The sequence below is a fragment of the Pleuronectes platessa genome, chromosome 18 (genome assembly GCF_947347685.1).
Source record: "Pleuronectes platessa chromosome 18, fPlePla1.1, whole genome shotgun sequence".
NCBI lineage: Eukaryota > Metazoa > Chordata > Actinopteri > Pleuronectiformes > Pleuronectidae > Pleuronectes > Pleuronectes platessa.
The window spans coordinates 14,237,336-14,262,071 of record NC_070643.1 but is presented as its reverse complement, the minus strand read 5'-3'; the positions used below and the strand labels follow the sequence as shown (position 1 = coordinate 14,262,071).

The window sequence follows — 24,736 nt, the reverse complement described above, 5'->3', positions numbered from 1 at the left end:
CCTGTCTCCTCTTCCAGTCCACTCTACCAGATGATGTCTTTGAGAACGGCGGCTGTGGCATGGCAGAATGTAAGCGTCTCTCCTTCACCTTCTCCGACACCTCTGGTTCCACGGCCAGCCCCAGCCCCGCCCCGAGCTCCCACTCCCACAGCCAGTCCAACCCGGAGATCACCGTCACTCCTCCAGAAACTGAACCGCCGCCCACCCAAATCCTCCCGACAAGAGAGGACTCCATCGCAGAGGAACATTTTGTAGAGGAAGAGGAGGAGGAGTATGAAGAAGAAGGTGATACAGGAAGTAGAGGAAGCAGGGGCACCAGCGGCAGCCTCGCCAGCGATGAAGCTGAGGCGACAGAGGAGGAGGAGTGGGAACGCACCGAGTCCCAGCGAAACTCTGGCTCCAACAGTGGTTCTGCTGCCCCGTCCCTGTGTTCTGACAGCCACCTGTCTACGGTGGCTCCAGAGGATGTTTTCCTGGATCACGCTGATGAACTGAAACCCGTGGAACTGGACACGGAGGAGGCGGGCAGCCTCACCAGGCAGCTCGTGAAGAGGCTGACGTCCTCCGATATCGTGCCCTCCAACGGGAGCTCGGCCGAGGGTGGGGGGAGCCTGAGCTGGGCCGGAGAGGGGAGCAGGGCGTTCCTGGAGAGCAGCCTGGAGGAGGCCATCCACAGCCTGCTGATGAGGCTGGAGTCACTGACCCACCGCTGCCGAGAGCTGCAGGACCTGGAACAGGAAGTGATGCGTCTGGAGGACCTGCTCAAGGTGACTGAACCATTGATATGTCCTTAATGTCTCGCTTTTTACATTTACAGAGATGAACAACAAAGATAACTACTTACATTTTATGCTTCTTACCTATCGTACTTTTAAATATTACATCAGTGACATAGAGAAATGCTGACATGATAGAAGAGAGTAAAAAATATCAGCACATAAATATTTATAAAGGTTTCAGAAGTGTATTCGTTTTGATAAATCAAACGATAGATGTAGTGCACATGATCTACTGTCTATAAAGGAAATATCCACAATGTATACGAGAATACATTTAAATAATAACTGATCATACATTTTGAATAAGTAAAGTTAAAGCCCTTATTATCATGAATTTACATTAGAAAGTGAGTACTGCTTGTTTGAGTGCCTGTCCTGGTTGAATCCCAGTACTAAAGTTATCCATACGATGAAATATTGTCTGAAAGGTTTAGCTTTGATTCAAACAGCATGAAATCCACCTATAGAATCAAAAACTGAAACAAGCTGCCGTTTATGTGATGGACTCAAAAGAGTAAATGATCATGAACCCGCTCTATTCCCTCTGCAGTGTCGTCTCCCGGGCCACAGGAGCAGGTCGTCCAGCCTCAGCCTGACGGTGGAGAGCGCCCTGGAGAGCTTCGACTTCCTCAACACGTCCGACTTCGATGACGAGGACACGGGCGACGACAACGCCGTCCTCAGCCCCCCCCCGCTGTTCGATGCCGATGGAGAGAGGATCGGGTGAGTGGGACACATGGAGAGACGCAAACGATATCACATAATCACAAAATCAATGTGAGAGCTGAAGTTGGACATCTGAGCTTTTGATGCTTGGTTTCAGGTCAACAGATGCACTGCTTGTAGAAATACAGCTCTTCTCTAAAACAGAAATATAATCTTCTTGTATTTTTAGCCTTTGATTAGACATTATGTCACATATATCACCTAGTTCTGTGCTGCTGCCCCCCGGTGGTGACTCTGTGTATCTACCTCTCAGGGGCCAGCATCCAGAAGCCAGAGGACACCTGAGCGAGGCCCTGACAGAAGACACCGGGGTCGGGAACAGCGTGGCGGGAAGCCCCCTGCCTCTGACCACAGGAAACGAGAACCTGGACGTGGCCATCGTCATCCACCTGCAGTACTGTAACCACCTCATACAGGTAGAGCTGCTTCCCACTCCTGGCAATCAAATCTTTCATTTTGGCAACATTAAACCATACAGGCGTAAAAAACACACATTTGTTCACCGTGCCCTTTTGATTTTTCATTTATCCACAGTTGTTGACCACCGGGCCGGGTGGGTGGCAGCGGCGCAGCCTGCTCATCAAACTGTCCGCACAGACTCAGCTGTTAGAAGAGCTAGCGGAGATCAGTGTGGACAGACTGGGAGCCATCACATCTGCCGCTGATGGTGCGTGACAACCAGTGACAACCAGTCTGGTTCACTGGAAGACACACACAGAATATTATGTGTTGTGGCAGCGTTTTTCAGCCTCTGACCTTGGGTTCTGTCGTCCCCTCTCAGTCCTCCCGGGCCTCGCCGAGCGCCCCGAGCTGATGACGCTGTGGTCGGAGTGCAGCGGGTCTGCTGGACTGTTCCACACCACACTGGACCGAGTGTTCAAACACATGAACCAGCGCTACACGGCAGCGCTGCAGGAGAGACACCCACACAGCGCGGACACAGGTCGGTTATTCAGTTAGTCAGTTACCATTTTAAATATGCTCCTGGGGGGAAATGGGATCACTGCAGTCGCCAAGAATAGATCAAAGATGAAACACTCTCAGTATTTTCTGATTTTCCTTTGTTCTTCTCTGCAGTGATTGGTGTCGTGGTGGGCGAGATGGTTGACAGGAGCGACCTGGTGACGTCACACGACCCCCCCGCCTCTGCTCTGGCCCAGGACGTCCTGACCGTGTTTCAGTTCCACAGCTACATCTCCCAACACGAGGTCCAGGACATGGAGACGCACCTGCTGCACCTGGCCAGAGAAGGTGAGCCATAGTTCTCACTGCTTCTGTCTCAAGATGATTTGTGTTTTACATTGACAGATAAATGAGGGTCTATTTTTTTTCTCTCTGTGATTAGTTAGAGGTAGAGAAAGTGTTTGAGGAAGTGTTGAGGTTCTGTGTTGCCTTTTGAAACAAAAATGATGAAATAGTAAAATAAATCTGAATTTGAAAGGAAGTTGTATAATACATGCAGATACGGCTCCTCGTCTGATTTCATCAAAGAATACACATTTTCAGAAAATGGGTTGTGTGCAAATGATCGGCACACCTAAAACTAAATTTTACAGCTAAAATAAACACACATAAATTCCTTGTTACCTTAATAATTATTACTAGAAACCTGCTTCTGACTCACCTCTGCTTGTTGCTCTACAAGTCACGTCTATAGTCTCTAACATGTGTGTCTCTCCCACTCAGAGTTGTTTGCAGAGGCCCTCTGCAGCGGGGACTATTCTCGGTGTCTAGCGGAGCTGGAGCTGGTGCCCGTGTCGACCCTGTGGCCTAAAACCAGCACCCTGAGGGCCCTGGCCTCCCTGCTCACCGCAGACGACCCTCAGGTCAACGAGGTCGCAGCTGACTACCTCTCTTCAGGAGCGTCACACGGCCACTTCAGGAGCAGGGTGAGTGGGGCTAAAGAGAGAGGCTGCATGTGCACCGCTCTCACCGTTCACTGAGTCATGACTGATGCTGCATGTCAGGTCTGAATATGTGTGTGTGTGTTTACAGGCTGTGGAGTGCTACACCCAGGCCCTGTCAGAGGCCGGAGGTCAGAGCCAGAGGGCGGCTTGTTCAGCTCTCAGCCGCCTGCAGGTCAGTGGCCTCTCGTTGTTCACAGGGACAATGGCGAGGATGCCTGTGTTTATCTAGACCCTCGTGTGCTGCATGTATTTGATGAGTACCAACCTCAGAGAGCTTGTGGTTTTGCCTGCAGGCTGTGGAGAGCATCAGGGCGGTGGTGGCTCTGTGCGATGCAGCCGATGAGGAGCTTCGCCACGTCGCCATAGAAACACTACTCACATTTGGTAAGTAAAAAAAATAGACAAAATATTCAGTTTTGTCTGTTGATATGGTTCTAGAAATCTGTGTTATTCCAGAAATATGGCATTTACAGTGATAAATTCTGCTTTATAGAGATTTAAATTATACAAGATGATGATTGTGACCGAAAGATTAAATATTTAGTCCTAATTAAAGAGCACACGAATATAACTGTAGTCTGTGAGGTAGTGAGTGTTTTGTACACTGTTGACAGACAACGTTGTGTTTGTTCCAGGTGAGGAGGGGCGGCTGGCGTACGAGCAGCTGGACACCGTGCCGGGGGAAATTCTCCGACTGGGCACGCGGCGAGGGAACGCTGTCACCACGGCCTTCTGAGCCACAGCTCCACGGAGAAGACGAGAGATCAACCCCCAGCCTGAGCTCTGAGGATACCACTGCCCCCCCAGCACCTCACAGGGCTGTTCATTTACTGATCAGTTTATTGATCTCCACCCGCCACATCTATCACTGTTCTGACTGATACTGCCTCTTACAAGGAACTAACACCATACAAACTGTCTTAACCACCAAGACGCACAACCTATACCCCTCTTGCACACACACACACACACACACACGTTGTCCCGCCACCTTTACTCCCGCACACCCCCTCACTCCCCCCCGCGTTCTGAGCCAGGAACACTGGTCACGTGGATTTTTCACTTGAGCACAGCTTTGACGGGACACGAAGCCACTGAACGCTGCAGAAACGATGTGGAAACTGGAAGCGGTGCATCGACACACAACCCACACGCCAACGTGCACAACACATGTATCACTCCCCCCCCCCCCCGCTGATTAACTCTCGTCTTGGCTGTTGCAGCGTCGGTCGGGTCGAGCGATATTCTAACTATGACCTTTGTATAATCACTGTTTTATCACACGTTTAAGTTGGTGGCTTTTGCATCACAGATGTTTCTCGGCGCTTTCGGACGACCTGCACTGTTGTAATGCATGTAAATAAGGCATATTTTACACGGCCGGTGTAATATATATATGGTTGTAATTCAAAGTGTATTTTTAGGTTCCGTTTTTCTAGTACGTTCCATTTTTGAGTTTCAGGGATTCTCGTGTGTTTTGTGGCGGCGAGGACCGTTAACGAGTGGAGAGTGGCTTCGGAGAGAGAGTGAGGTGAAGCGGTGAAAGGGCGTCGAGCAGATTTAAAAACCTCAAGTCGTGTTTATCAGTGGAGACAGAAAGAAAAAGGATGAAGCTCAGATCTAAACTGCTGAGAGAGTGAACCTGGAGTTTTTCTCACACCTGCAGTCTAACAAGTGCAATTTTTCTGTACATAGCTGACTTGTTAAAAGTCGGCCTTTTGACCATTTGAGCCTTGATGTGGTCGAGCAGGAACTCTCTCTCTTTTTGTAAATGTTTTTTTTTTCCTAGCAGGTACGGAGCCACTCGAGGGCAATAAATTCAGTTTGCGGAGCATGAGAACGCACTTTCTCAGTAACTGTACGGAGGGGATGGATGGATGGATGGATGGATGGATGGATGGATGGATGGATGTTGTTTCATTTCTCGGTAACTGCACCTTCATCTGGCGTGTGAGCGGAAAAAAAGCGAGATGAGAAGTGAAGCTTTTTCTATGAGAAGCTGCAGGATCAAGTGTTTGGTGCGTCTCGGGTCGTCTCGTTCTTCTGTAACTGACCCGAGTTCAGCTTTTCTCATTGTAACCCAACTACTGAGTCCAGTGAGGCGATGAAACTCACTTCTGTTCTCACCTCTTATTTATTATTTACCTCTCGGATTTCTAATATGCTTTGGAAGTTTTGTAACCGTGCAGGTGACTTTGTTATGTATATATTTAGGTTGGACTTTTGGATCAGGTCTAGGACAGTTGGTTTAAAAAGGCCTCTGTGTTAAAATGCAACTGATCTCATGCTTAACTTAAATTGGAGTTTATTTTGAAAGAATTATATTATATGGATTATTATTTTGGAGAAGATTAAGATTTGCTAATGGTCTAATAGCGTTATGGATTTGTTTTCCCCTAAAAGGTCCCAGACGTAACGGGACATTATATATAGGAAATTTTACTTTATGACTTAGACTAACTGTAACCAAAGGAAGAATTAATTTTTAAATTGTCCTTTAAGAAACGCTCATAATTCATCTTGGAGAATGTATTTTCAATACGACATTGGCATTTTGGCCACAAAGCTCAGACTCGAACTTAAAGCACAACTTTAAAAAATACGACAAACCCATAACATATGAATTTAACTGCACAGTCCAGAAGCCATACTGATTTAAAACAAGTGGTAATATTTCTATGAAATGTATTTTTTTTTTTGTATTATAATCTTAAATGTGTGAAGTTGTTACTAAAAGCTGAAACTTTTTTTTTCTATACAACCTTTTACAAAACATGTTTTAAGTCCAGTTACAGTATTTTGGTCGAGTATCTAATTCAGCTACTCATTCAGTGTCTACTTTTTTTCTCTTTTTACAAACTTGCAGGTGACCAGTGTTATAAAGTTTTGCTGTTCAATTCCTGATCACCACAAATACAAGTTGGCAAAAATGTGCATGTTTAATTATCAGAATAACTTGGTACACTTGCTAAAATTGAACTTGATCCATCTCTGTAGCTTCTGTACTCATCCATTTAGTTGCATCCTCTTCTTCATTGTGGTCAGCAGCGTTTACTCTGCTCATCTAAAGTTGCAATAAATTTTATTTTTGCATAATTGAAATAATTGTGGATTCCTTAAATCTTAATAGGACCTTTCCCTTTGTCATATCCTCGTATTAAACAGGCCAGTTGGATGGTTGCCTATTAAGTCAGCACCTCATACTCACATTTATCAGTCAAGAATGACTGTTTTATACACATTTATTTCGCTTTAAGGAACACTGGAAATTTGTTTTTACTAGTGGAATGCTTAAACCACATTTGGGGCTCTGTATCGAGTGCAGACGATGTTTAATGTGGCCAAAGCAGTAGTTGTAGGAACAATTTATAAGAGTGCATGTTAATTTAGCAGCAAAGAGCATCTGTCAGGTTTGTTTACTAAAGCAGAACTGGAGCTCCAGGTTAAACAATCACCTCTGCACCATGTAATCACAAATTGAAATGTCAAGATTTTTTTTAAAAAGTGTTTATTTTACACAAGCTTTATGTACACAGCTGTGCTGTAACATTGCACATTTTTTTACAGCGTAAACCAAAACACTTATAGCCATGCTACCAGTGAGTGTAGCACAACTGTTCTTAAATAAATCTTTTCACAGTAGACCTCAGTAAGAAAATCACAGGCATTACTGTTTCATTGTGATTTTGCAATATACAGGTTGCTGACGTTCAACAGGGCAAACAGGTCACACACCAGGAGACGAAGGAACACAAGGAATTTGGTATGCTACAGAATAGTGAGGATCCCCTTTGTTGTAAGGATTGAAACGGTCATGTTTGAGGTATTGATTTTTACATTAACTGAAACAGTGTAGCCTGTGCTTTACTACTGACATGTCATCCATTAAAAACAAAAAAAGTTCTATACTGGTTTAGTTTAACACTTCTTGGCCACGAATTTTACAAGTTAAAAAAAAAAAAAAAAACTCATTGTAAAACATTGGTTTTAAAATGATGCATTTCTAGAACAATGCGGTCTGAACATATATTACACTGAAAAGCAAACATCTTCAGATTGATGTCGCTCGGGCCAAAAATCGGCTTCTGTATTAAGACAAAGTCCAAGAGCACGAGGTGAGTCAGTTAATCCTGCTCCACTGAAGTCTCTGCTTCCTCGTCATCTGAATATTCATCCTCACTCTCGTCGGCAGCGTCACTGTCATCTTCATCATCCTCCTCCTCCTCCTCCACGTCTAGAGCAATGTCCTTCAGTTCCTCCAGATTATCAGGGCACTTTCCCGTCAACCTCTGAAAATACAAGATATACATTCAGTTAAAATTAATTGCAATGACATCCATATAGTGGTTCATGTTTACTGATACAAATATTAACCACTGTATATCAGAACATGTACACGCATCTTGAGAAAATCTTTAAAAAAAAAAAAACACATCAAGAAAACCATTTGTATGTACTTAAACTTTAATTCAGGGCAGGCCATCAAAAACAGATTTTAAAATGTGTACAAAAGTCACAGGTTTTAGCGTGGGTAACAAACAAGCAGTGCTGTGTGCCTACCTCGATCATATCAGCCATGTACTGGACGTGTTGTGCCAGCTCCTGCAGCTCTTCATTCTCACTCTTCAGTCGAGTTATCTGTTCATCTCTGGTCTCGATGTCTTTGTGCAACTGGTTTAAGAAGAAAAAAGAAAAATACCTCATTAGACGTGATGACACAATGGGCAATGGGGCTTACATAAAATGCATCTTAAACTATGGCACTGTAATCTCTGACTAAAACATTAGGCTGTTGGTAAAAGGGTACTGGGATCAACTTTAAATCCTTTATGAATCAGTGTGTACGAATTGAGTTTAGTTGAACAGGATCGGCACCTTCAGGACAAAGCCTGTTAAAGTTGAACAGATTTTAAAAGTTTAGGTGCAGAGTTACGTCAACATTCAGTGCCAGCTGGATAACATCCAACCGAGGTCGACCCAGCAGGAGCGTGGGAACAGCTCGACCGACAGCTAAACATTAGCCGCCCCTTAGTGATTAACTCACCTTCTCGTTCTCCTGTAGAACATTGAACAAGGCCTTCCGTCGCTCATCGGCTATCTCTTTCCAGTAGGTGGAGGGAGGAGTTTCTATAACAGGGGAGATTTAAGGTCAAGATAAACAAATTTTAGCTGACAACCATTTTGTGATAAGTTGGATATGGATTAGGAAACCTACCTTTGACCATCAGTTCATATGCTTCAGTGGACGTGCCATCAGTCAAACACTGAGTTTCCTCTGTTTGTGTGGATTTGACTTCTACCTTCACCCTCTTTGGGCCTCGTGTTTGTTCTGCGCTCCAGTGTTTCCTTTTGGGAATGATCTTTCCTGCCTAAAGAGAACAAAGGTAATTTTATAAAATGTATAACAGAAGGTGGCTCTAGATCATTTGTTCAACCGAGTTAACAAAGTATACCAACTCTAATAATTAATGAAAACATGGACAATAGACATTTACATCCAATGAGTTTAAGTGACAAGCCAATAAATACCTGAGCTGACCGCCCAAGATCTTTGTTGACAGCTGAGGGCTGAAGGACCTGCAGGGATTGTCTGGGGGGTCCCATTGCCTTATGGGAGGGTGGGAAAAAACTCTGAAAGAAAAATCAATGACCGATTAGTTTTACCCCAAATGACCTCAAAACTGAGTCTCATGGGAAACAAGCACAATCAGCATTCTCATTTTCAGAGCCCCCGTTAATTAGGGTTTTACATTACTTTGAATTCTTTACTCAGTTACACAGTCACTATGGGAGGTGGTATAAGTGAAGCAGCTAGACAACACTGCTGCCATGTGAAACAGACCAACAGGTGTGGGAACAGGGGCAGGGCCTGAAATCTCTCAACAACCCCCGTGGGAAAGTTTCTCCTCAGGGAGCCTTACAGGGTAGCCAATAATCAGTTTGTTAATGTTTAAGCCCACCTTCACAGCTATAGTGTTTCAGGCCTGTAAAGGGTGATCTGTTGATGAGTTTCAGCTGAGACAATGACTGAAACTATTCAACATTCAATTACATAGAAATTAAAATACCTAGGGGTTTTCTAAATTGAAACCAAGTGTCCACATTATCAATTAGAGCCTATGCATAGTCTTAAATATTTCCATTCTGTTCATAAAGATTATTTTAAATATAACGTTCATTGGGGAGCAAATCTTAGTCTTTAAACTTAAAGTAACATTTATCAATATTGACCAAATGGATCTTGATATATAATGCAAACCCCTCTAATCAAGTATCCTGTGACTCAGTACCACACAGAATGGTCTCAGATTACCACTCATGCCACACTGAGCAGGTCAGTGTGGTACAAAAGGTAATTTTCCAATCCAAGTCCTTTGACTTGGCAGGATATGCTCAGGTGACACCAACAACAATGACTCCATTTCAAGGTTAATATTACCTGACATGACAAAGTTCCAGTACGAAGCCTGGGCAGCTACTTTAGCCCAGCAGTCATTCATTTCGTCATATGAACATTTACAAGAACTTGCTGGTGTCACCTACAGATACTAAGAGCTACTGGTTATTAATCATATACTATGATAACGTTCAATTTGTTGATTACCGTCTTAAACTTTAACATTAGCACACTCTGGAGGGAGCATTTCACTTACTGTTATGTTCTCGTTAGACTTCTGCTGGCTTGGTCTTAGTTTTCCACTCATATTGGCTATCAAAACACCTGAGGAAGCAAATATAAACAACGTTAGAGCAAACCACGGAATAAATAAACAGCGTGTATCATTATATTGTGTGCGTGTTTGTTGTATTAAATTCGTTGACGTGTAAAGAGGTCGCCATGTTTGTAGGAAATAAGTGAACCGAGTCAGAAACGATTACAAATATGCTGGTTCCAGGGAAGTGAGGCTAAAGCTAACACGGCTTCAGCTAACTGCGTTGGCTATTAAACGGGCAGCACGTGGTGATAAACGTAAAACACGGTATTAATAACATATAAAACGTTAAACCGACTTACCGCCGATCCGGAGCTATTCACTTCCTGTACGAGCTGATTCTCTTGTGTCTGGCTCCCGCGCCAACAGCTTAAATAACGCCCATCCGGCCACGTGACGCAGCACGAGGATTTTTTTTTTTCCTTTTTTTCCACGCTGTTGTTTTGTTTTTTTTTCACCCTCGTGCGGTCACATGTCAACACACGTCACATCTTTGTAGACGCGGCCATTTTGGGGAGGCTGCGGAGCGACGAGCTTGTAGCCCACTTGTCAGCTGCTGCCCGAAAAAACACACACACACACAAAGAGAAGGAGCGATCAGCAAAACACAACGTTGGAAGAAGAAGCAGTGAGCTATGGGGCCGCCGGGAGACAGGACGCGCCACTCGTCGACTGAGAGAACGGAGGACTTCAGCCTGGCGGTCGATTTATCTTGACATGGCATGCGGCAGGGCGAGTCGGGGGTTGTGACGACGGAAGAAAAGGGAGAGAAAGACAACACGCGCAGCTAACGCCACCAAGCTCCAGACACGGAACGATCAAGCTAGCGTCTCTTTAGCCTCTCAAGCGTTGTGTGTGTGGTTTGCTTCTCGGTTCCCTGGTTTGATTATTTCGGGGTGTCGGTGAAGTTGTCGACGACGCACGGCTCAGGAAATGTTGGCACCTAGCTAAAAAAAAAAATGTCGAGCTCAAGCGAAATCAGCTAGTCCGTCGAGCCCCCGCAGGTCTCCAGACTCTCACAGCTCTGGCAGCCACGTTGAAGCCAACGAGAAGATGTAAACGCGTGGAAAGATGACCGCACGCTAGCTTAGCCTCCACCGCCACACACACGCACAGGCCTCGATCCAGCCCGTCAGTCGGAAGATAAGATGTAGTTATATCGTCGGTTCACTACTAGTTAGTGTCGGAAGTGAGCGCCGAGGTCGGCCTGCTAGCTCGCCTAAGCTAGTGTGCTAAAAATACGCCCACGCCATGACTACTAGCGGCGGCAGCGCCGCGGGGCCGTGGGCCGAATGAGTGGCAGTGAAAGTCAAAGGAAATGTCAAGTTACCTTCGCAGTAGTCTTCGATGTTACCCGGTGCCAGCTTCTCCTGGCATCTGCATTTACCTGCCATGTTCGTCCGTGTCCCCGATCCGCCTGTAACACGCACATAGCGACGTCTCCGCAGAGAAACGCACACAACGACAGCCATGGATGAGAGACTTTGAAATGACCCAAACAATAGAATATTTGTCTGCTCGCTAGTCTCTGTAGTCGTCAAAATCACTAGCAGAGGTACATTCTGTCACTATGGGTTTTTATAGTAGCAGCCGTTATTGTTGATTTCATTTGTTTTCTCCAGAAGAAAAGTTAGTCAAATTTTAAGTTGCTGTTTCGTTTAAATCCCTTGTCGGTGGCAGGTTGAAAACAAAGCTCACGCGGCTTAAAATCATGTCTTAAAACATGGATTTCTGATCAAGTAATGAGGAGATGTAGTCTTTAGTTTGAGGATCACTCCCCTCCTCAACACTGCCCTGACACACACAAAAAAAAAAAAAATGACTTAGTCTCGTTTCTGATTTGTTGACCTTTTTCAGTTAGTAGTTACTGGGTATTTCACAGATCAAACCTAAGAGTTGTTTGATGGGTTGTTTCTGCAAAGGGTAGCGAACTCCATCCTTTATCCAACGTATAGATATAAAAAGTAGAGAGTGTAGACAAAATATTCTGTGCAAGACGAGCATCACCATCAAAATCTCACCATGGGGGACCCAACTTCACGAAGAAGTCAAACAAGAAATCGACTTCGAGCTCAACTTCGGAAGAAAAGGGAATCGTTGGCTGATCAGTTTGACTTCAAGATTTATATAGCCTTCGTTTTCAAGGACAAGGTTTGTTGGCAAAGTGGAAGCCTGCAGTAATTCTTGAACTAACCTCAGACTTGCTCGTGATGCGTTTAAATGTCTGTTTCGAACTTGGTTCAATGCTTGTGTTGGTTTTTGTCGTCACAGAAGAAGAAGTCTGCCCTCTTTGAGGTAGCTGAAGTTGTGCCAGTGATGACCAACAACTATGAGGAAAACATCCTACGAGGTGTGCGGGATTCCAACTACTCTCTCGAGAGTTCGATAGAGCTCCTGCAAAAAGATGTTGTGCAACTACACGCACCCCGATACCAGTCAATGCGAAGGGTAAGACTGAACCATCTCAGGGTGGGATACCTGGAAGTTAAATTGAGTCGTGTTATAACACTGTGTGTCTTTACCATGTCATCACAGGATGTGATAGGATGCACACAGGAGATGGACTTCATCCTTTGGCCTCGCAACGACATTGAGAAGATTGTGTGTCTGCTGTTTTCCAGATGGAAAGGGGCCGATGACGAACCCTTTAGGCCTGTTCAGGTCAGAACTTGGCATTTTTGTCAGATTACCTAGATGTCTGAAGTCTGTTGTGATTTAATTATTATGTAGCAGTTGTTCTCAATGAAGTTGAATGTTATTGAATTAAGGCTGTGCAGTGAGGTCAATACATATTTCTCTTCCTATACTGGTGGAGACATTTATCAATTTCCATCAGACTTTTCTGTCAGCAAACTGCCCCAAAAAAACTGACGTTTTTTTTTATTTAAACCTTCATGCAAAAAACGGATGAGCAGGGATAACAAAATAATAGCACAGCTGACAAGGTGGTCATCTTGATACATATTTTGAAAAAACACTCATACAAGTTAGCTACTGAGGTGCAGTACCATTAATCAACTTATTCTTGGACTGAAAACCTTGTTCCGTCTGTTTGAATGACTTGGGTGCTGACGTTCAGAAAATATACACATTGTGCAAAAACTACAAATTACTTAATCAGATTAATTTGATATTTGGTCAACCATCCTTCATCGGAACTTAACGATATTTTTCTTCTTGTTGCACGTTTTCATCGTCCGACTTACAGGCCAAGTTTGAATTTCATCATGGAGACTATGAGAAGCAGTGCTTGCATGCTCTGGGGCGGAAAGACAAGGCTGGAATGGTCATGAACAACCCAACTCAGTCTGTATTTCTCTTCATGGATCGACAGCACTTACAGGTGAGTGAGTCAATTGAGATGTAACCGGTTTGAAAAGCTGACTCCTGGGACACCTTTCAAACTCACTTGACTACAAACATTCTCTGTCGACCTCTGTTGCAGACTGCTAAAACCAAGGCCACAGTGTTCAAGCTTTGCAGCCTCTGCCTGTACTTGCCCCAGGACCAGCTGACCTGCTGGGGTGTGGGAGACATCGAGGATCACCTCCGCCCATACATGCCTGATTAAGGCTTCCAGCTCCACCCAGCCACATAGGGAAAAGCCCCTCCCCTTCCTCCTGCCTAAGCCTTCAGAAGCAAATTGATGTACTCATCTCCACCCGTTTCCTTTTAAAAGATTTGAACTTGTGCTTGGATCTCTCCTTTTTTCCCCTTTTTTGTTACCTACTCGTTCTCCCCTCCCTGGCCTGAGGCTGATTCAGTTCCCATCCTTGTTTTTCTCCCTCATGTCCCAACGTTTCCCCTTTTCTCTCTGCCATCATTTTTGTTGGTTGCCCCATTTTTTTTTGTTTCGTTTTGGTTTGGTTTTTCCTCCCTCTTTATTCCCTTCCTACTCACTCATCCATTCTTGTTTATTTGAACCTGCACGAACATTGATTTTGAGTGGTTGGTTGTTCGCTTGGAGCCGCACTGTCAACAGCACCGGTCATTGAAGGAACTCTTTATGTTGCATCAGAACAGGAACAAACAATACCCAGGTCTTCAAGGTGGTTCTCAGACGGACGTGTTTTATATCCTTGTTGTCATAAGAAAGGATTGTTAAAGCTTGTTTGTAATGTCATTGGGGTTTCTAGAACAACTTTACACAATCTTTTGACCAAGGACAGGTGTGAACAGGTGTTAAATCACCTGTATACACAAAGATAACAAGATGAACAATATTTGTCAAATCATATGGTGTAGGCATTGCTTCTTATAAACTGCCTTAGTTCTTTTTTTCCGCTGGACTTTAAAAAGATGTTTTGGTGTCATTTGCTTTTCTCTGAAACACGCTAGGCAGGCCTTTGCTAAAATCTCAAGTTACTTGAAAGGCATTGTACACAAAGGTGAGACATGAAGGTCATTGTCATCGTTCAAGCTGGCCGTTCATGCACTACTCAAGCTACTGAAATCTGATTCTTAACATTTTGTTTTATTGGGGATGTGGGTTGGTGAGAAACTGAGATGTGGTGTAAGATTTAATGTTAAACATACCTAACAAAAGTTGCTGAACGCTAACGGATCTTAGTTTAATTTGACCTAGTAAGATTAAGATTTCCTGCCATGCACATTTAAATTGGGTTTTGCAGGCTTGCTTGTCAAAGAATAAGTACATAGCACGTATAATTTTGCTCATTGTTGATTCAGTGTGTTCAGTTCAAAGGTTATAAGGCGTGTAACTTCTGTTTTTTTTTTTCTGTTGATGATTCGCAAATCAATACTGCTGAGCATATCCCAATACAGTGCAAATTCTGAAAGCATAACCCTTGTTCACTTCTTTTATTGCATGTGCATGAATCAAGAATACAGGAAGTGTCAGAATTGACCACAATATCAAAGGTTCCTCTGTAACTGTTGATAACAGATATGCAACAGTTGTAACCAGCTGTGGGTGGTATTAGGGAGTTCACTCACCACTCATTATCACCACACATTACAAATGGCTCAGACTGGGGCCTGTTAAGCTGCTGCTAAGGTGCTTTGTGTGTCTTCCTTGTGCAATGGGCTTCCCATTGGCCTTGTTGATGAGGTCTACGGTGGCAAACGCCAGCGTCCGTCCTTGCTTAAGAACCTGAGCCGTAATGATGACGTCCTCTCCTAACTTGGCACCATTCATATATCTGTAAGACAGTGACAGCCGTAGTTAATTAAGTTAATCTTCAACAACATGGGTGGGTCAAGAAGCTGGAGGTAAAGGTCGACAATGGGAACATTAAGCCTCGTGGTAGATTCAACATCACATGTTTTATGTCAAGCCAAGACCACACATATCTTCAGGTTACTGGGGTCAGGGAAAACATGGAAGATAAGAAAACGAAGCAAAAAGCTGTAGATACAATTCAGGACGTATCAAACTATTATTCCTGGGCTTTTAGGAGGGTGTTTAGGAATGAAAATTTGTTTTTAGAATATTATTAATACTCTGCACATGGTGGGTATTTCATGTGTAGATTATAGTATTTTTTAGAATCAATACATGTGGTTTTTCAAATACTTTTTAGGCCAATAAAAATAAAAAGTACAATATAAATAGAATATTGTGAAGAAGGCTACCAAATTGCAGTTAAACCGTTTTCACTTAAGGGAATTTTATTTACAGGATGAATAACTTCACATTTAACTGAAAACTTTAGTATAACAACCTAAATACAAACCTTTAAAAATAGTTGTGGGGTAAACTTAGAATTTCTAAGTACCGATAAGTCAATTACAGGTGACAATAAATGCATCCATGGAAGTTGCTAAGAGTCTCCATATATAATGCATCTTTGTCAGGCTTCATAATACATTACATTTAAGAACTGTACCATCAATCCATGGAGCTCATGACATCGATGGACTCACGTTATGTTCATGTCCACGCTGACCCCCGGTGATCCCCCCTCGCTGTTCATGATCGCCAAGGTGGAGATGACATCGACCAGGGTGGCTGTCAGCCCGCCGTGCAGCGTCCCTCCCCGGTTGATGTGCTCCTCCTCCACCCGCATCTCGCACACCACCTTACCCGGGCTGGCGGATAAAATATCCACCTGAGGAAAACACACGTGAAGCGAAGTGTGTGAGAGACAGAGAGAGAGACTGGAAGAACAGGTTGGGTTAATATGCTCACATCTGAAAGAAAGACATTAAAACGGTGGAGAACTATCCCACAGTCTGCGTCGTTACCTTGCTCAACACTTTTTCGAAACCCGGAGTGTCCACTATTGCTCTCATTACTTGTCTTATCGAGTTTAAAGACAGTGAAACCATATTTAACTCCTGGTAAATTCAGCCAATGTCAAACTTCTGTTTACTTCCAACCGGAAACTGTAGCGTTCCATAAACCTTCCGGGGGGAACATGAGTTCCTTCTTGTTTGGACCAGTTGAAGCTAATGTGTTAGCTAGGGTGAATTTAAAATAAACTACGCAGCTACTACAGAGATGTGTAGAAATATGTATTAGTAAATATTCACGTCGCGTAGAGTTGTAGTTATTTGCCAGGTTCTAGTTTTTGTTTGCTTTAGCTAACTATTTAGCAGCGTGACCCGGACTCTTTTCGCTGTTGCACCTGCCAGAACTTGCAGAGGAAACAAGCAACATGATATTTACATTGAATTTTCCTCTGTGATTTAAACTGGTGGCGACCCAACATGGCGTCTGCATCTGACTCGGACAAACCGTCCGTTTCTAACTTGGAGGAAAGCAGGAGTCGTCTCTGCGAGGAATTTGCCGCCATAACGGGAAAAGACAGCGACGCAGCGCAGTCCTACCTGTCTATAAATGGCTGGGAGATGGAGGTACAGTGGTTAGCTTAGCTGCACCATCACCAGAGGACTTTAGCCTTTAGCGTGTGATCACTGTTCATTTCATCGAGGCTACTCATTCTCATCTCCTCCCTCAGAAAGCGTTGAACTCGTTCTTTGAGGCGGACATGGAGCGAATATTCGAGGATGAAGATTTCCCAGACTCCTGTCCTAAAGCCAAGAGGAAGAAGGTAGAAGAAAAACCTTCAGAACCATGGTAAACTCACTCATTCTGATATTTATATCTCTGCACACCTAGCTCCAGCATCTTTAGCACACAATTACTTCCCTGAATGTCTCTTTAAATATACATATGTGTAGGAATTAACAATAAAAAATGAGTCCTATAGTTTGATTTGTTTAATAATGACACTGATTCTGTTGCCAAGTTGCTGATCTTGTCTGGTAAATGTTGGAAAACAAAAATGACAGACGACTTGCCTGGCTTTTTATCATTGTTAAGTTTATCGCATAAAAAATGAAAAAGAACCAAAGGAGGAAAAACATCTGTGGAACTAACGCTCTCTGAAAAATCTCCAGCATCGATTTGACCAAGGACAGCCCAGCCTCCTCACACAAACCGTCCGAGGAAGATACCGGTAAACTGTCGGTGATCTCCTGGAATGTGGACGGACTTGACACAGACAACCTTGGGGAGCGCGCCAGAGGCCTGTGTTCCTTCTTAGCCTTGTGAGCCTGTGCTTCTTCACTATTACACTTAATTGGCATCAATTGATATTCAAATAGTTTGAAGGGGGGCAGTTAAGCGTTCTTATATAAACCGTGTTTATATCAACGGTCAGCTGCAGAGCAGTATCCCTGGAGATGCAATGTATGACTCAGCGATGCATAATCGAGTAAGATAAGTAAAGTGAATCTTCTTTTCATGCAGATACACTCCTGACGTGGTTCTCCTACAGGAGCTCATTCCTCCCTACGTCCAGTACTTGAAGAAACGGGCCGTCAGCTACCTGATCATTGAAGGTACATTATTTTCAATGATGTAGGAACTTGCTCTTTTTACCAGATGATCAGTGTTGGGTACTTAGTTTGAAATGAAACAGCAGGATCCATGTCCCAGATAAGTAGTGCAGGATTCTGTTAAAGTTTCTACATACCCAGCATCAACCACACGTCATTAAACTGGGGAAAAAACCTGAGACAATCTGCGGAAAAAACTTGATCATTTAAGTTTCACTTTCTCTTCCCTTGTGCTAACCAGGTGGTGAAGAAGGTTACTTTACTGGTATGATGCTGAAGAGGTCACGAGTCAAACTGGTGGAGAGCGAGACAGTAACTTACCCCACCACGCAGATGATGAGGAACCTTTTTTTAGCTCAAGTTCGTGCTCAGTCGTCCAAACACTACAAATAATTAAATTCTGTTTAACTCAAATTAAAACATTTTCCTTGAAAATCAGGTGGATTTCAAAGGCCAGAAGCTGTATCTGATGACGTCTCACTTTGAGAGCTGTAAGGCCCACTCAGCAGAGCGGATGAAGCAGCTGAGGGTGGTGATGCAGAGGATGAGGGAGGCGCCTGACGATGTCACCGTCCTGTTTGGAGGGGACACAAACCTGAGGGACACAGAGGTAAGTCCTTTGTCCCTCCAGTCACATGCAATCGCCTTTATTTCTTTCTTTAGTAATCCTTGTCCTCGGCTTCATCTCAGGTGGCCAAGGTGGGCCTGCCCTCCAGTGTGTGTGATGTGTGGGAGCGACTGGGCAAGCAGGAGCACTGCCGCTACACGTGGGACACCAAAGCCAACAACAACAAGGCTGCTCCCTATGTCAGCCGTTGCCGCTTCGACCGGGTTTACTTCCGCCCAGCAACAAAGGATGGAGTCCCACGTCTTGCTCCCGACCACATGGCCCTGGTGGGCCTGGAGAAGCTGGACTGTGGACGCTTCATTAGTGATCACTGGGGAATCTACTGCAGCTTCTCAGCTGGGTAGAAGATTACACATATTGCTAAAACATGCAATGTCCAGTTTGTTTTGTTCAAAGTGCAAGGCATTGCCTCTGGGTTTAAAACACACAATCTCCTTTAATTTTCTCACCTCTCGTTGCCTTTTTATTTTAACGCTTGATTTGTTTTATCTTCTGAACTTAAAATGGACAACTAAATGTAGAAAGTACCAATAAATTGTAAATAAAAGTCTGCACTGATTTGAGATTAACTTTTTTATTCAGTGTGACATTGACAGCCTTTGCCCTCGACGGTGCACTCCAACCACAAGGTCAGCTAGAAGGGAGCCCAGTGGTTCTACCTCCAGTAAGACTAATGCCCCATCTTTCCATGTCAAAGAAAGGAAATCCAGGATCCACCCGTTTATCCAAATCCAAGACAAAATGAAGTGTTCTGGAGCTTTTGTGCACATCACACGATCTTCATCAACAGTTGCAGCTTGCCCATTAATGTTCAAGTTTCCATTAACTTTAGGCCCTTAATAGGTTCAGTCCTGAAAATGATTATTCATGTGAGATTTTTGATGTTGTTACAACTCGTCAAATAGTCTGTATTTTAATATAAAGTTAGCTCCAGCAGGAAGCTTCAGTCACATTTTAGGAAGGAATATGACTGATGTCAACAACTATATTGAATTTTAAACTGCCTGCACTGTTACTGATATTGGCATCATCACCACTAGAGGGCAGTACAGAGTTATTTATTTTTGTATATATGTGTGTATATATATGAGAGATTTATTATAGAGACAAGTACATAGTGTGTGTACACATACACACACAGATACATGGAGTTTTTTTTGCTGGAAAAGTGGCATTTTTAAAAAGGCCAAACTACAAAATAAATTTTAAAAAAAAAGATAAGCCTGACCCAGATAAATTGAGCCTTTGAACCTCTTCATCATTTGTAATAGCCACCAATTTTCTTATGTAACAGGAAATATCGGATTTGAAAAAAGACCCATTCGAAGGATTAATCAATGCAATTATTCAATAGTCCCTATGATCCATATCGTACATTTTGACAATCTATGAAGAACTGAGTTCTACATCAAACCACATGTAACCTCCACCTCTCTTTCCCTGCCATCACTGTCATCAGGAAGGATGTCAGTATAAATGAGAAACTTTGAATATCAAGCTTTTCACCCAATTTGTGAGCCTCACAACTTTTCATATTGACTGTGCTCAGCTTCCACTCAGAGGTCACTGCTGATTTCACAAAATCTACTATATTCAACTTCTCTTGTACATTTTAAAATATTAAACTCATTATACAAATCATTATGTATATTGTTGAATTGATTTACTCTGAGTTGAGGGCGTGCAATCGTGGGCGTGAGGAGGAAGCATGAAGACATTTAGTGACATTTCAAATCTCTCAGATCAAACTATCATTAATCAAAATTTCAGCTAAAGTAATTTAAATGTTTGAATTCTGTAGCCAATTCTTCAGATTTTAACCGGAGGTCACGTCTGACAACGGCTTAAGTTTCCATGGAACACGACCAGTTACCACATGGTAATTGTTTGTCATTGTTTTGTGATTCCAATATGAGCAAATCAACTATGTACAGAAAGTAGATAGCAGCTTCACGTCTCCTGTAGGCAGTGCATTTGTACAATCCTCACAGAACCAGAATCAGAATGGAAGGTAAGAAAAAGGTAGAATGGTAAGATCTGCGTCGAAGCCTCTGACAGTTCGTCTCACCTTGGAGAACTTTGGCATCTTGCTGCGGTCGATGGTGTTCGAGGTCCCCTCTCCCTCTGCGTACGGATCCTTAAGATCTGTGGAGACACACCCACACAAAAACAAAACAACAAACAAAAAGGAAATACAGGTTTAAGATTAGTTCACAGGAAATATACAGTGGAGTCAAACGGCTGTGAAAGTGGCAGACAGAGTGACATTTCTGTGGCATGCTGCGTGACAAGATGAAATATTATAGCTCAGCTAGCAGATGGGAAGGAGTAAGGGGGCTTCCATGTCTGCTGTTGGGTACTAGAGCATCTCTGCAGTCTATACGGACAGGAGGTCTACAGCCTGGCTTCTTGAGTCACTATAGCTGTGCCGATGTGATTCTAAGCCTTATAGAGGATTTAGACTGCGGGACTGACCTGGCTGTCTCTTGGCCCTGGAGTACACTACACGCTGAAGGTTTCTCTGAAAAAAAATGTACAGAACCACAATGACTTCAAACCTGAATCAGACAGATTATGTAGTGTTAAACAGATTCTTTGATCTTTATCTTTGACAGATCAGAGAATTTACGAGCATGAATGGGTTTTATCACACAGTGCTAGATACATTTTAGCATAAACAGAGGAATCAGTCAATCACAGAGGAATATTCTAATGACTGGGAACACACTGAGGAATTCATTAAAGATCAATAGTTATCACGTCTTCCTCGATTATTTAATATTCATTAAATAGATTTTCAATGAATATCTATTCATTAAACAGAATATGACCAGAATATCCAGTATGATGTTCCTGGTCATCAATCAGATCGGTAAAATAAATCTCTGTGGTAAAACCTATGGGTAAAACCCAACTTGGAACCTATGCTTGGAACCTACTGCAAATTATTATCACTGACCTAAACAGAAGTGAAACAAAACCCTAATGAATGGAAACCACGGAAGATTTAGAAGAACGCATATGGACCAAATAGAAGAGCGTTTGGCAGAAGAGATCCGAAAGCATGACCTCTTGTACAACCCGTCACTGACTGGCGGATTTGTCCGCCAGAAAAAGGCTACGAGGAGCCGCAGTGGCGATGTAAATAAACAGTCAACGAAGCTGAAAGAAGGCGTCTCTAAGGTCGTCTTCGACTAAACACGTTACTCCGCCTAGTGTTCTGGCGGGGAATTGCTTTGTAACACGCGCAAGCCTTGGGGAAACAGAAACCAAAACGAGTCCGTCGATGCAACTACGTGGCCATCCGCGGTTGCAGTCGCAGTACTAAAATTCGGCCTTTAGCCTTTAGCCTGCGATCACTGTTCATTTCATCGAGGCTACTCATTCTCATCTCCTCCCTCAAAAAGCGCTGAACTCGTTCTTTGAGGCGGACATGGAGCGAATATTCGAGGATGAAGATATCCCAGACAGAGACTCCTGTCCTGACACCCGAAAGAAGGAAGAAGAAAAAGCTGCAGAACCATGGTAAACCCACTCATTCTGACCTAGTTCCACCATCTTTAGCACACAATTACTTCCCTGAATGTCTCTTTAAATATACAAATGTGTAGGAATTAACAATAAAAAGTAATTCTATAGTTTGATATGTTCAATAATGACATTGATTCTGTTGCCAAGTTCCTGATCATGTCTCGTAAATGTTGGAAAACAAAAATGACCCACGACTTAACTGGCTTTTTATCATTATTATGTTTATCTAATAAAAAAAAAGAACCAAAGGAGGAAAACGTGAGAGTTATATTCCTTAATTTGGTTGTGATTTATATTCTGTCTTATATTCTGTCTGTCTTTTGTTAAAATGTATTTAAATGTAAATCAGCATCTGCTCTGTGTAAAAAAAAAAAAAAGCCTACATTTTGTAAATTAAAACCTGTTGTCGGACACACTGTGGAAATAACGCTCTCTGACCAAGGACAGCCCAGCCTCCTCACACAAACCGTCCGAGGAAGATAACGGTAAACTGTCGGTGATCTCCTGGAACGTGGACGGACTTGACACAGACAAAATTGAAGAGCGCGCCAGAGGCCTGTGTTCCTTCTTAGCCTTGTGAGCCTGTGTTTCTTCACTATTACACTTACTTGGCATCAATTGATATTCAAATTGTTTTAAGGGGGGCAGTTATATCAAAGGTCAGCTGCAGTGCCGTATCCCTGGAGATGCAATGTATGACTCAGTGATACATAATCGACCCAGATAGGTAAAGTGTTTCTTCTTTTCATGCAGATACACTCCTGATGTGGTTCTCCTACAGGAGCTCATTCCTCCCTACGTCCAGTACTTGAAGAAACGGGCCGTCAGCTACCTGATCATTCAAGGTACATTATTTTCAATGAGGCAAGATCCATGTTTCAGATAAGTAGTGCAGGATTCTGTTAAAGTTTCTACATACCCAGCATCAACCACACGTCTTTATACTGGGGAAAAAAACATGAGATAATCTGCGGATAAAACTTGATCATTTAAGTTTCACTTTCTCTTCCCTTGTGCTAACCAGGTGGTGAAGAAGGTTACTTTACTGGTATGATGCTGAAGAGGTCACGAGTCAAACTGGTGGAGAGCGAGATAGTAACTTATCCCACCACGCAAATGATGAGGAATCTGCTTTTAGCTCAAGTACGTGCTCAGTCGTCCAAACACTACAAATATTTAAATTCTGATTACCTCAAATTGTTTTTTTAAAACATATTTTTCCTTCAAAAACAGGTGGATTTCAAAGGCCAGAAGCTGTGTCTGATGACGTCTCACTTTGAGAGCTGTAAGGCCCACGCAGCAGAGCGGATGAAGCAGCTGAGGGTGGTGAAGCAGAGGATGAAGGGGGCGCCTTACGATGTCACCGTCCTGTTTGGAGGGGACACAAACCTGAGGGACCCAGAGGTAAGTCATTTGTCTCTCCAGTCACATGCAATCTCCTTTATTTCTTTCTTTAGTAATCCTTGTCCTCCGCTTCATCTCAGGTGGCCAAGGTGGGCCTGCCCTCCAGTGTGTGTGATGTGTGGGAGCGACTGGGCAAGCAGGAGCACTGCCGCTACACGTGGGACACCAAAGCCAACAACAACAAGGCTGCTCCCTATATCAGCCGTTGCCGCTTCGACCGGGTTTACTTCCGCCCAGCAACAAAGGATGGAGTCCCACGTCTTGCCCCCGACCACATGGCCCTGGTGGGCCTGGAGAAGCTGGACTGTGGACGCTTCATTAGTGATCACTGGGGAATCTACTGCAGCTTCTCAGCTGGGTAGAAGATTACACATATTGCTAAAACATGCAATGTCCAGTTTGTTTTGTTCAAAGTGCAAAGCATTGCCTCTGGGTTTAAAACACACAATCAGTTTCTCCTTTAATTTTCTCACCTCTCGTTGCCTTCTTATTTTAACGCTTGATTTGTTTTATCTTCTGAACTTAAAATGAACAAATAAATGCAGAAAGTACCAATAAATGGTAAATAAAAGTCTGCAGTGATTTGAGATTAACTTTTTTATTCAGTGTAACATTGACAGCCTTTGCCCTCGACGGTGCACTCCAACAACAAGGTCAGCTAGAAGGGAGCTCAGTGGTTCTACCTCCAGTAAGACTAATGCCCATCTTTCCATGTCAAAGAAAGGAAATCCAGGATCCACCCGTTTATCCAAATCCAAGACAAAATGAAGTGTTCTGGAGCTTTTGTGCACATCACACGATCTTCATCAACAGTTGCAGCTTGCCCATTAATGTTCAAGTTTCCATTAACTTTAGGGCCTTGATAGGTTCGGCCTGAAAATGATTATTCATGTGAGATTTTTGTTGTTGTTACAGCTCGTCAAATAGTCTGTATTTTAATATAAAGTTAACTCCAGCAGGAAGCTTCAGTCACATTTTAGGAAGGAATGTGACTGATGTCAACAACTATATTGTATTATAAACTGCCAGCACTGTTAGTGATATTGGCATCAACACCACTAGAGGGCAGTGCAGAGTCATTTATTTATTTTTGTACATATATATATATATATATATATATGTGTATATATATATATGAGAGATTTAATATAGAGACATGTACATAGTGTGTGTACACATACTCACACATACATGGAGTTTTTTTGCTGGAAAAGGGCCATTTTTAAAAAGGCCAAACCACAA

General features: G+C 43.3%; 6 protein-coding genes across 10 annotated transcripts in view; 4 read left to right on the top strand and 2 right to left on the bottom strand.

Annotated features, from left to right (window-relative positions):
• The window catches only part of ripor2 (RHO family interacting cell polarization regulator 2), a 59,397-nt gene extending 52,889 nt beyond the window's left edge, over positions 1-6,508 (top strand). For all 3 annotated transcript variants that reach the window (XM_053447123.1, XM_053447121.1, XM_053447122.1), the window contains exons 13-22: positions 18-767; positions 1,330-1,502; positions 1,759-1,921; positions 2,040-2,172; positions 2,287-2,448; positions 2,583-2,756; positions 3,192-3,394; positions 3,501-3,584; positions 3,706-3,796; positions 4,048-6,508. In XM_053447123.1, coding sequence (XP_053303098.1) covers positions 18-767; positions 1,330-1,502; positions 1,759-1,921; positions 2,040-2,172; positions 2,287-2,448; positions 2,583-2,756; positions 3,192-3,394; positions 3,501-3,584; positions 3,706-3,796; positions 4,048-4,148 — 2,034 coding nt within the window. In that variant the 3' untranslated portion in view covers positions 4,149-6,508. The remainder of the gene's footprint in view (positions 1-17; positions 768-1,329; positions 1,503-1,758; positions 1,922-2,039; positions 2,173-2,286; positions 2,449-2,582; positions 2,757-3,191; positions 3,395-3,500; positions 3,585-3,705; positions 3,797-4,047) is intronic.
• A 398-nt stretch (positions 6,509-6,906) lies between these two features.
• gmnn (geminin DNA replication inhibitor) lies at positions 6,907-11,310 on the bottom strand. Its single transcript, XM_053447128.1, has 7 exons — positions 10,428-11,310; positions 10,066-10,133; positions 8,942-9,043; positions 8,628-8,781; positions 8,457-8,539; positions 7,973-8,083; positions 6,907-7,701 (listed from the first exon to the last, which is right to left on the bottom strand). Exons 2-7 carry the CDS (start codon positions 10,114-10,116, stop codon positions 7,537-7,539), a joined length of 666 nt encoding a protein of 221 aa, XP_053303103.1. The 5' UTR covers positions 10,117-10,133; positions 10,428-11,310; the 3' UTR covers positions 6,907-7,536.
• On the top strand, positions 10,611-14,930 carry c18h6orf62 (chromosome 18 C6orf62 homolog). Its single transcript, XM_053447127.1, has 5 exons — positions 10,611-12,276; positions 12,397-12,573; positions 12,661-12,786; positions 13,334-13,468; positions 13,571-14,930. The coding sequence occupies exons 1-5, from the start codon at positions 12,148-12,150 to the stop codon at positions 13,694-13,696; spliced, it is 693 nt and encodes a 230-aa protein (XP_053303102.1). The 5' UTR covers positions 10,611-12,147; the 3' UTR covers positions 13,697-14,930.
• acot13 (acyl-CoA thioesterase 13) lies at positions 14,006-21,712 on the bottom strand. 2 transcript variants are annotated; one of them, XM_053447131.1, is made up of 5 exons: positions 21,519-21,712; positions 21,035-21,080; positions 20,628-20,704; positions 16,012-16,196; positions 14,006-15,287 (listed from the first exon to the last, which is right to left on the bottom strand). In XM_053447131.1, exons 3-5 carry the CDS (start codon positions 20,643-20,645, stop codon positions 15,101-15,103), a joined length of 390 nt encoding a protein of 129 aa, XP_053303106.1. In that variant the 5' UTR covers positions 20,646-20,704; positions 21,035-21,080; positions 21,519-21,712; the 3' UTR covers positions 14,006-15,100. The 2 variants fall into 2 exon arrangements, with proteins under 2 accessions (XP_053303106.1, XP_053303105.1); XM_053447130.1 differs by lacking the exons at positions 20,628-20,704; positions 21,035-21,080; positions 21,519-21,712 and adding an exon at positions 16,333-16,492.
• Positions 16,533-19,122, top strand: tdp2b (tyrosyl-DNA phosphodiesterase 2b). The gene is made up of 7 exons (XM_053447124.1): positions 16,533-16,944; positions 17,049-17,167; positions 17,491-17,640; positions 17,843-17,934; positions 18,173-18,291; positions 18,371-18,541; positions 18,622-19,122. The coding sequence occupies exons 1-7, from the start codon at positions 16,798-16,800 to the stop codon at positions 18,901-18,903; spliced, it is 1,080 nt and encodes a 359-aa protein (XP_053303099.1). The 5' UTR covers positions 16,533-16,797; the 3' UTR covers positions 18,904-19,122.
• Positions 21,713-21,790: 78 nt separating the features above from the next.
• Positions 21,791-24,068, top strand: LOC128461936 (tyrosyl-DNA phosphodiesterase 2). 2 transcript variants are annotated; one of them, XM_053447126.1, is made up of 6 exons: positions 21,791-22,084; positions 22,533-22,666; positions 22,844-22,935; positions 23,115-23,233; positions 23,324-23,494; positions 23,575-24,068. In XM_053447126.1, exons 1-6 carry the CDS (start codon positions 22,082-22,084, stop codon positions 23,854-23,856), a joined length of 801 nt encoding a protein of 266 aa, XP_053303101.1. In that variant the 5' UTR covers positions 21,791-22,081; the 3' UTR covers positions 23,857-24,068. The 2 variants fall into 2 exon arrangements, with proteins under 2 accessions (XP_053303101.1, XP_053303100.1); XM_053447125.1 differs by having other exon boundaries at positions 21,798-22,084; positions 22,538-22,666.
• The last annotated feature ends 668 nt before the right edge of the window (positions 24,069-24,736 follow it).